Raw genomic sequence first — 11311 nt, 5'->3', positions numbered from 1 at the left:
TATACTGAATTTCACTTAATAGATGATTTGAGTGGAAAAATTGAAACAACATATTTTGGTATGTTTGACACACAAAATCAGTTTATATCCTAGCCTCAACTTTAATAAAATAGAAAAGATTATAAATGATAGCATATCAATTATTTTCCTTCAATTTAACATATTTTTGGACATTGAAGTCACGCCTGTGATAGCGGCGTTACTTAAATTTTTTTTTTTTTTGACAATAAAAACTTGTAACTTTATTATAAAGAATTAAAATCATTCGTTAAAAAACTTTGAAGCAAAAAAGAAAAAATTCTCAGGCACTCATGAAGTCCAACATAAGCCAACTCACTACTAGGAATTTTTTTTAAAGCTGAAGTCTTTGGTGATTTCACGCGAGTTTCCAAAATATTTAAAAAAATAGGTTAAAATAGTGTTTATGGTAAACAGTGAAAAAACAGCAATAGGCAGTATATTCCAACAGCATACGCGGCGGCGCTCAAATCCCCTTGGCAACTCTCGCACAAGAGAGTGCAGAAATGTCGGCTCTGAGAACCATTTTTCTGCTACCGACGTCTTCAATTTCACCTTTCCCGCCGTCCTCTTCTCCAGGTCACTGTTATCCGGCGAAATTGGCCATTTCATGCTGCTCAGCGACGTCTCATGAGAGAAATGAAGTTCGGCTTGGATTGCCGAGCAAAGGTCGAATGGCTACAGACACTCTTGATCTTCTCAAGGTAATTTTGGCTTGTTCATGAGCTTAGTGTTGATTGTTTGCGATTATATTTTCGAGGAATTTAGTAGGCCGACTGACTTTTTGTTTTTTGGGTTGGGACTGAAGGATTGTCAATTGTCAGTGAGGCAGGTGAATCCACGGCAGTATGTCGCAGAAATTCCTCAGGTGCATTCTTGTTTTCTCGAGTCCTTGTTGATTGCTGATATGTCATTAGTCTGTTGTGCCTTTTATTTTCCTCATGCATAAGGTTTGCTTCAAATGAGATTCAGTAATAATTGATACTTTTTTTAGTTCAAGTTTAGTGTGTGTTTTGTGAGTAAAAGCGTGGATTTAGTGATCTTGCTGTCAATGATGGTACTTTTTGTAATGTTACATGACACAGTGTCAACAAGTCATAGTGATTGATGTGGCCAAAATTCGATGAAGTTTTAAGCTTATGCAATTGTATGAAATGTTTTTGGTTAATCCTGCTTCTCAATGCCGTTTTTTTCAATGTTGCCCTCAAAAGATTCACAGCTGCCGTTTTGCTGTGTACACTACAGAACTTGAATATATTTCTGCAATGCCAAAGGGAAGTGGTGTATTGTCTAACATAGTTTCATCTCCTCTTGTGTCAACAGCTGTGGAGCTTGTACTTGTTTATATGACTTCAATGTAGTTTATCTTATAGTAGCCTATTTGTGATATTGCAGATTAGTAATTTGGAAGTTTGGTTTCAACGGCCTAAGGACATCGTGAGAAAATTAATATCTGGAGATTTGGACCTCGGAATTGTTGGATTGGACACAGTGTCAGAGTACGGGCAGGTAAGAGGGAGTCCATGGGGAGATTGTACTAAAACATGATGAATCTTTGGAGTACTGTGTATAATTAGCATAAAAGAACTTCGTACGGTCATAATTTGTTGTTATTATTGTTATAATTGGTTCATTTTCCACTTCTCGATGCTATTTTCATTATGCAGCAAAACCGTGCACTTATGCGTTCCCGACATTATAAGTTAATTCTGTTTTTCTATTTGATGCCATTCATAGCTGTGCCGGTGTGTCTGAGGTGGTTATATTTGTTTCAGATGTTGTGAATTCCTACTACTGTTGTTGCCCAACACCACAGAAAAAGCCCTTCTAGATAGAGTTGTGAGAACATGCTCTAACATTTTGCAAACAACTTACATGAATTGCTAGTTCACCGTTTGCTATATGAACCAATACTAGATACGTAAGGCGCCCGGTCTCCTGGTCTTGCATAGAAATTTGATGTCCCAGCTGCAGTGCTATGTTCCACTGTATGCGACAAGTCTGTTACCTCTTCCGATTGGGAGTAGCATGATGTAGGATCCGTGTCATTTATAATTCCTTAATCCTATTCGTTCCACAACTCTAAAAAGTTACCCTGGAAAGCTAGGTTATTATTAAAAAGTATTGATTCCATTGTCTACTTGGATAGGGAAGAGCTTAGAGTTAAGAAATTTTTCGATCTCGGATATTTTGAGGGAATGGAAGTTTATTTGTTGGTGATGTGATAGGGCTTTGGTTACCCTTTCGTCTGCGGCGGATTTCTTGCCCGCTTTTTGTAATTACTAATTATTAACTTTCTATATTAATATATCCTCGGTTCTTATTTAAAAAAAAAAGTGTTGATTCCTTTGTTACTGGTGTTCAACAGGGGTGTACATGCATAAAAAGTTTTTCTCATCTTCAAAGTTCAAATAACCTAAAGAGACGATGATTTGACACCATGGAAAGTAGTGGTGTTAAAGTAGTGTTTAATTATTACCAGTTGTGGCAAGGCTCATCCTCATCCATTATGCATAATCATGTTGTAAAAACAGGAACTATAGTTGCCGGTAGATTTGTCATAATGCAGTTTAGGCATTGATATCCATACAGTTGTTTCTGTCCTAATACTCTGACCAAAATTTGAAGCTTTTTACTTTTCGAGCAAGTATAGAAGTGGACTTTTGCGCATTTTCAAAAATCCAAAAGAGATGATGACATGACACCACGGAAAGTAATTTATAGCATTAAAAGCTTATTCATCATGGCTAAGCTCATCCATTATGCATAATGCTCGCTGAGAATACATTAATTTTTTTTTTTTTTTTTTTTTTTTTTTTTTTTTACATTTGCCTATAGATTTGACATGATGCAGTTTGGGCATTGATATTCATGTTTCTGTTGAAATACTCAGATTAAGTTTGAAGCTTTTTTTACTTTTGGAGCAATCATTCTAGAATAAGGTCTTGGGTTATATGCAACCACTAGCTCTGATTTGATTGCTATACACAAAGATAACTTCCAGTATTTGGAAATGTGCAATTTTTTCTAGTTATTATCGGCAATTGATTATACATAATGAATTGTGTATAATTGTATTCAGGCTGTTAACTTGTAGGATTTTGTTTGGATTTTTACCATTTATATTTTTCTCTGTAGGGGAGTGAAGATCTCATCCTTGTCCATGACAATCTGAACTATGGAGATTGCCGTTTATCCCTAGCAGTGAGTCATTGTTTATAATTGTGATCAATCATTTGCAACTCCTTGTTTTTGAATTTTTGGATAGTGGGTGTATAGTCTCTCTCTCTTTACTAGATTCCCAAGTATGGCATATTTGAGAATATAAATTCTTTGGAAGAACTAGCGCGGATGCCACAGTGGACACCTGAGAGACCTCTGAGAGTTGCTACTGGCTTCACATATGTACGAATTATTTTGAGAACAATTTGGTCCTGGTTTCCATTCTTAAAAATCTTTTTATGGTCAAAGTCTTATTTAAAATAATTTTTGCAGTTGGGTCCTAGGTTTATGGAAGAAAATGGATTGAAGCATGTCACCTTTTCAACTGCTGATGGCGCTTTGGAGGCTGCTCCTGCTGTAAGAATGAATATTCTTCCACAATTGAACACTATGTCTTCCTTAAAAGAATTTTGACTTTTATATTTCTTCTTTTGCTTGACACTTTTCTCCTCATTTTGAGTCACGAGATCCTGATTTAAGGAACACTTTGTTTGCTGGAGCATGAACCCTAGGGAAAGGTTTAAGCCATCGGCAGAAGCATGAAACATAATTTTTAAAAAGTTCACATCTATAAATTATGCACATTAGAATAATTTAGAGAAAGTAGAGCTTCATACAACTGTGTACTATGGTATATGATACTGCTAGTTGTCAATGGCCATCTTAATTGAGGGTTTGTTCATAAGACAATACATATAGCTGTGGTAAAATTATGGGCATTGAATGTTTCACAAAACAATTCAAGCGGTTTTCATCTTAATAAAGTCTTGCAATGAGTGCAAACCAGAGAAGCCACTACTTTCTTGCAATTTTTATCACAGACTTGCACCTTAAACCAGTTCTTGTTTTCAGCAAAGAACTAAAAGCCGTTTCCAGTTTTATGCCATATTGAGGTATTTTGGAGGAGTGCGTCCTTTGACCACTATGCTAGATCTTGTTACTGTCTTATGTTTTATCTGCTTATCATTCAGATGACTCATCATGTTAACATTATTATTTCTCACCAAGAATTCCTGAAAATCTAAGAGCCATGTTAATACTTAATACCACTATGCAAATCCATCAGCAGAAAATTTAAGGTAGAGATAAAACCTTGAGATGAATGATAGCAAATTTGGTCAGTGTAAAAAATTCGTTGGTTAAAAGAAGAGACAAAAATCTCTGGAAGTTTCTGTAGGGTGAAATGAGCTTCGAAATGCCCAAGGGAAGAAGATGTTGGGCCTTGTACATATATATTAATTTTTTTTAACTACCGACTAAAACGATAGAATTTACCATATGAAAGTTAGCTCACGTCCACCAAGCACAGGTTTGTAGAGTGATACTAGCTCATTTAACTCGAATAAATTTTTGTCCAAGTTCACTTCTAAGTATAACAAGTTTTTCTGCTTGGATGGTTTCTCTTTAGCTTTTAATCATGCTTTGCAAAATGATTGCTGATTGTTTCCTATTCTTTCAGATGGGGATTGCTGATGCTATTGTGGACCTTGTGAGTAGTGGAACAACATTAAGAGAAAATAATTTAAAAGAAATTGAAGGTGGAATTATTTTGGAAAGTCAGGTGATTACTTCATGTTGTTGCTGATCTATACATGTCTTCAAAAGTTCAGGATCTGGTTCAGGAATGGTTATGTCAATTGATTTATAGTTATTGCTTTGGAATCTCGTTTGACCTTGGTTTGCTATTTCAGACGGTTTTTGTTGCAAGCAAAAGGTCATTGATCCAACGGAAAGGTGTGCTTGATGTAACACATGAAATGATTGAAAGATTGGAGGCACATTTAAGGGCTGATGACCAGTTCACGGTATGAATCGGTTGCTTTCTATGTTCTTCTCGTTATGTCTGTTCCTTGACGGTCTCATTGCAGTTAATTGCCAACATGAGGGGTAGAAATGCAGAAGAAGTGGCTGAGCGAATTCTGAGCCAAACCTCTCTATCTGGTTTGCAGGTCAGACCAACTTGTTACATTGTGTCATTGTGTGGTATTTAACGATGTTGATAACATCCGATGGGGCATCAATTAATAGTATTCTGTACTAGATCTAAAGCTTCTTTCTTTATGTTTACTTGTATGCAGGGACCCACTGTAAGCCCAGTTTTTTGCAAGCGTGACGGGAAGGTAGCAGTGGAAATTTATGCTATAGTTATTTGTGTACCAAAGAAAGCGCTTTACAAGTCTGTTCAACAGCTTAGAGCGGTGAGAATATAATCTTGCTACTACATCTATGCATGTTTGTTCATGCATGGGACCATGGGCAACTTTTCTGCTATGGTTTTGAGAAAAACACATTTATAAGCTTTATTGGAACTAACAGCTTGATTGGAATTGGATTGTCCCTTTAACGAACCACATCCCATCTTCAGTTGACAATTTTCTAGCATGATCAAAACCTCTTTTTCCACGTTTACATACACTTTAAGTATATTTTCATTTTACACCAGGATTTTAAGAGTGTTTGTTCGATCATTTCCTCTTCATCTGGCATCAGTATCATATTGTCATGATGTTTATTTCTGCATTGTGGCTGTAAGGAAGATTTTCTCCTGATCATACTTAAATCTTATCCTGCGAAGATATGTTCTATATGTGCTGTGTGAGTGTTTTTACAGCCTCATTTCAACCTTCTAACTTGTGAGTTTGCTTGTGATTCCCATTTGTTTGCCTCAAGTACAATCTCTCTCTTTGGGGAACGACAGAAATATCTTACATCTCATTTATCGTCTGATGCAGATTGGAGGGAGTGGGGTTCTCATTTCTCCTCTGACCTACATTTTTGACGAGGAAACTCCAAGATGGCGCCAACTCCTGTCAAAGTTGGGGCTTTAGGGCACCAGTGTATCTTGTACTTTCTTTGTCGTCCTCAACTGTAACGGGAAGCCATATCATGAAAATTCCAAATATCAACAAATTTCTTATCGTCTCGTATCAGTTAACAACTAATTGTCAGCAACATGTGGAGAAAATCGGTTAGTCTCCACTCGCATTAGCACTTTAGGTGGTTGGTGGTTGTACCATTATTTATGAACCTATTTGCGTCAATTGCATAGATTTTTGGTTGAGGAATATTTGCGGTCACTTTGTCGAGGAATGTATGTTATAAAGGTGTTCCTTGTTTTAAATTTTTCGCGTTAATATTTCTGCCTACGATTACCAAGTAGATAGACATTATTGTGCGTTTATGTATACAAGAAATCAAACGTTCGACGTTAATGTTCTTCATTGGGCAAGAGACAACAAATTTAGCAAAAAATAATCAGTATTGGTGCTGCACGAATCTCTTCCCCTGTCTTGTGTTAGATGTGGTAGAAACTATATATTGGTTAGAGAACATCATGGGTGGTCCTAAGAAAAATAAGGTTCAGGGCGAAGTTAAAATATGATTCTTTTATTAATTAAGTTTATATAAACTAATTGTAAATTGTTATTTATTTATAATTAGATATAGGTGTATGTACAACCATTAAAATAGGTGTCGGATAAACTCATTTCATCGTGAAAAATAGGTGTGTTGGAATACTGTTTTAATAGTTAATTTGAATACGAGCCTAGATGGGTCAGTCCTTGGGTTAGGTCTGGCCGTCCCAATAATTTTTTTTAATGCCCAACGAAAAACACGGGGAAATTTCCTAAAACTTGCCTGAATAGCAAACAAAGGTACACTCTCGTACAACCATGCCTACGTTGAAATATTATTAGATTAAGTATGAACAAGAAGAAAATGTTAGATGATTAATGTATTAATGACAATAAATACTAACCATCAACCCGACTAAACAACCATCTAAGTACTTCTTTCGTTCCACTTCACCTTGTCCATCACCGATATGGGCAGCAATTTGCTTGCAAAGGAATCGGTAAGCAGCAACACCCCACGAGTAATCAAAAAATGATCCAGATCATCAAGATATGGCATAATAAATCGTGGAGTCGAATAATTTCCAACCGAAAAAATCACACAATTGAATAAATATAAGATAAACATCCTCGCAAAGTCCTCAACATATCTTTTCTTCTTCTTACATGCTAGTTCAAGAAGTTTCAAACGAATACTTGACCGGATCACCTTGCTTACATTACCCCCAAAATAATGATTTACGAAGGAAGATTTCATTTTCAAATCAATATTCACTGGCTGTCCAATATATTTTAACCCCATCACAATGGAAAACTCTGACGATTTAAAAGGAACCGATACACTACCATCTCCAAATTTGAAGGACAAAGACTGAACATCAAACCTTTTTAACACTGCCTCGACCTTCAAAGTACTAAAGCTAAGGTTTGGAATCTTCAACCATTTCGAGAATGGAGAATCTTTGATCCACTGTAGTTGTCTTCTCTCGATTATAGGCGAAATGTCTTTCATCGTATTCCGAAATACTGAAGCAGAACAACGGCTTGGTGCCTCATACGGCCTCCGGGTATTAGCTTTCACCTCAAATCCTACTTTTTTCGAACCATTTCTAAATAAAAAAAATAAAACAGTGTGTCATAAGTCATAACGAAAATTAACATAAAAATCAATAACTATACCTCAATATACATAATAAAAAAACAAAATCATGTTCAACTGTCATTGAGTTCTCTCCAACTCACACACTAAAAACATCAACAAAAGGGAATTTCAGTTACTGAAGCTAAAAAAACAGCTTCACCACCACTTGAACGTGCTAGAATATTTGACACTCTAGCACCCAAATTCATCCCTCCCTTACATTTTCAAGGAAGAAAAGACTAGGAATAAAAATTTGAGCCTCAAGATTAAGCCAATGAAGAATTTCGGAAGCTATCTTCAATTCTCAACAGATGAGCAGATTGACTTACTTTGTAACATATGACAGTAACAAGCAATATTAAGTAAATTTCAAGATTTTTGCCTCGACTACAGTGAATGGAAATTGGCAGAGACGAGATAAAAGGTAGGGTTAGGCTCAACCAAAGTTTCTGTCAGTATCGTTTTCATGTGTGCACTCACCGACAAATAAAAAGACTTTCACATTCCAATTCCAAATAAAGATAGTGACACTGGTTGATACACTAAGATAGGTGAAAAATATTGATATTTTGACATGATTGTCATAAACTCGATTCTAGATTATCAGGACAACAACAAAAATTATATGTGAATTATAAAGATTAATGCATACTTGTAGTATACCTTCTGAGAAATATAAACGGGAGTTGTTTTGAGACAACTGAGAGAGGACTAAATACATATTTTAGCTTCAAATGTTTTGGCTAGGGACCTTGAGGCTGATTTTTTGATGGATTGTATTACTTTAGTCCATTTCATGCTCTTGTTTTATTATTGTTATTATTACAACTTTGAAAACAAGCTTAAATTCATTTCACTCCAAAGATAATGTTATTAAACCAACAGATTTCCAACAAGTAAAGTGACAAATCATCACCAAAGAAAAATGAGAGGATTTGAAGCGAAACACTGATTAAACTAATTAAGCACAAATCTCATAAGATATTGGACAAATCGAACAATTAGATAACAAGAAACTCATTTTCCTCGCTTCTTGGCTTCCCTTCGTCTCCTGATTCTTATTGTTTCCCGTAGGTGTCACAAATTAGTGGGTTCTTGATGTTCACTAGAGGATAAGAAAATTGGTGGCAAAAAAATTAGTTTTCTTGACCGGACATTGTAGAAATTGGGAGGAAAGAAAATAGATCAAATTGCATAAGTGGGGTTGGCTAGGGATTGATATGAGGCGTGAAATTGGGTGAACAAAGTAGGTGGAGGAATAAGAAATAATATAATAATAATAAAAAAAAAAGGAAAAGTGAGATAAAAGATGAAAGAGGGATGTGGATATAAATTTTTTGGGCCAACGGGGAGTGCAGAATAAAAAGTTATGACACAGGGACTGATCTTCAACTTTTGATTTTGATTGGGGATTTATTTCCAATTCTCCCTAAAAAAATCACATTGAATTGTTTATAGTAATAATTTTAAATTATATAACTAAATAAATGTTTATGATAATAATTTTAATTTATATAATTTACTTAATCATATATCAATTTTTAATAATTTAGTAAATTCCGCTTACGTGGCGGTTCATGATTGATCAGCCGTTTTTTGTAAAAAAAAATAAAAAATTTGTGTGGTTGTGGGCGCGCCACGTTGGCAGGCGCCCACAGGTGTGCAGGGTATCATTTCTGATATAACGTAATAAGTAAAAATTGTGAAAAAATTTCACAAAAGAAATGAGGTTAAAAAAATATTTTAAAAAAAAGAAAATAAAAGATAAGCATTTTCGTGCACTCTTCCATAAAAAATTTCAGAAAAATACATATATGAACATGGTTCATATATTTGAATCATGTTTTTGTTTTGAACCATGAACCCACTACCCATAATGGTAGTGGGTTCATTTTTTTTGGTTCAAAATTTGAACCTTCAATTTTGAACCATCATTGGAGATGCTCTAAGCAATCATATGATAGATTTCGATAAACAAAATTAAAGAAATAAGGAAAAAAAATTACAACTTACGTAATCTAGAAACACAGATTCATTCTATGTTTGTTGAATGAGGGGTATAAACACAAAACCAATCCTCCAACTTCCAACCCATCCTATGTTTGGAGAAGCCTGCTTTGGGGTTGTAGTTTGTTGAAAAAAGGGCTGAGATGGAGGATTGGTTCTGGCTCCTCAGTTCGAGTTTTTAAAGACCCTTGGCTTTTGAGGCCATACACATTCAAACCCATCACAACTCCGGCAGCACAATCTGAAAATATGAAGGTGAAGGACCTAAGAACAGATACAGGTATGTGGAATTGGAATCTTATCAAGGAAATATTTTGGCCTATTTATCAAGAAGAATTTCAAAAATTTCCCATCTATGCTTTGTCTGGTAGTGATAAAATCATTTGGCATTACAATTCTAATGGTATTTACTCTGTGAAGTCTGGTTATCATCTAGCTATGGGAAATGAGGTGGGGATGTAGCGATGGATCTGAGGGAGGGAATTCGAAGTTTTCCAGAAACTTTGGAAGTTAAAGCTACAGAACAAGATTAAAATCTTCATCTGGAAGGCCATTCATGCAATCTTACCCACTTATTTCCACCTGGAAATGAGGGGTATAACCACCAACAATCTTTGTCCACGCTGCTCTGAATTCCCAGAACACAGCTTTCATGTTATTTGGCTATGTTCTTGTGCACAAGCTGTATGGTCTATCTCTTCCTTATGGCCGATCTTGTCTCGATTTAAGGGTCTATCGTTCATGGACCTATGGTGTTGGGTCTCATTACATGGGAATGAAGATGATCTTGGGAATTTTTCAATGATATCTTGGAGCATTTGGCTTGATAGGAACAATTTCTGTCATGAAGGCCGATCGCTATCTCCACTCGAAGTCCTCTCGCGTGCCATCTTACTATGGCGCCTCAATTTTTGGCCTGTCAATATGTGGTTTCATCAAGAATCTCATCCCAATATCAGTCTACTTATTGGCTTGCACCTTCGCCTGGTTTTATTAAGATTAACGTGGATGCGGCGGTGATGCCAGGATTTCCTCGAGTGGGCTTTGGGGCTGTAATTAGGGACGATCATGGTATAGTTCTGAAGACACAATTCATGAGTATTGAAGGTACATTTACAGCACATGTAGCAGAACTTCTAGCTGCTCGAGAAGGATTGTTGTTGGCTTCAAAACTCCATTGGACTCACGTCATTCTCGAGTCCGATGCTAGCAACGTGATTGATTCTATCAATCTCAATCTCCAGATTGCAAATGATGAACCATTAATCTCTTACATTCGGCTTCTCGGATCAAAGTTTTCTGAATTTCAGGCCATTCATTGCAAGCGTTCAGCTAATGGTGTAGCACACCTTTTGGCCTCACATGGACTTCACGGAACTTTGGATTTCAATGACTGTAATCCTTTGTTTATTAGTAAGCTTGTAATCGGCGATCGTTCTTGATCTTTATGAAATGCTTGTTTCTTTCAAAAAAAAAAAAAAAAGAAACACAGATTCATTCATTATTAATAGAATAAAAAACATTATAAAGCATAGATAAAAGTGTAATGATCCCATTTTTTTAAAAA

At 35.8% G+C, this 11311-nt stretch overlaps 1 protein-coding gene across 2 annotated transcripts; it reads left to right on the top strand.

Annotated features, from left to right (window-relative positions):
* The first annotated feature begins 430 nt into the window (after positions 1–430).
* On the top strand, positions 431–6376 carry LOC140861615 (ATP phosphoribosyltransferase 2, chloroplastic-like). Of its 2 annotated transcripts, XM_073264638.1 has the most exons (11): positions 431–722; positions 827–886; positions 1414–1527; positions 3157–3222; positions 3316–3423; positions 3514–3597; positions 4700–4801; positions 4932–5045; positions 5109–5189; positions 5319–5438; positions 5973–6376. In XM_073264638.1, exons 1-11 carry the CDS (start codon positions 525–527, stop codon positions 6066–6068), a joined length of 1143 nt encoding a protein of 380 aa, XP_073120739.1. In that variant the 5' UTR covers positions 431–524; the 3' UTR covers positions 6069–6376. The 2 variants fall into 2 exon arrangements, with proteins under 2 accessions (XP_073120739.1, XP_073120740.1); XM_073264639.1 differs by lacking the exon at positions 5109–5189.
* Positions 6377–11311: the final 4935 nt, after the last annotated feature.

This window comes from Henckelia pumila, chromosome 4 (assembly GCF_033568475.1).
Source record: "Henckelia pumila isolate YLH828 chromosome 4, ASM3356847v2, whole genome shotgun sequence".
Lineage (NCBI taxonomy): Eukaryota > Viridiplantae > Streptophyta > Magnoliopsida > Lamiales > Gesneriaceae > Henckelia > Henckelia pumila.
The sequence above is the reverse complement of the archived record's forward strand: the minus strand, read 5'-3'. Positions and strand labels throughout refer to the sequence as shown.

What these genes read in the sequence shown, in the direction of transcription:
- LOC140861615 (XM_073264638.1), top strand. Translation starts at nt 525, where the DNA reads ATGTCGGCTCTGAGAACCATTTTTCTGCTACCGACGTCTTCAATTTCA. An exon ending in ATGTCGCAGAAATTCCTCAG is followed by an intron (nt 887 to 1,413) that starts GTGCATTCTTGT and finishes GTGATATTGCAG; the next exon opens with ATTAGTAATTTGGAAGTTTG. An exon ending in GAATTATTTTGGAAAGTCAG is followed by an intron (nt 4,802 to 4,931) that starts GTGATTACTTCA and finishes TTGCTATTTCAG; the next exon opens with ACGGTTTTTGTTGCAAGCAA.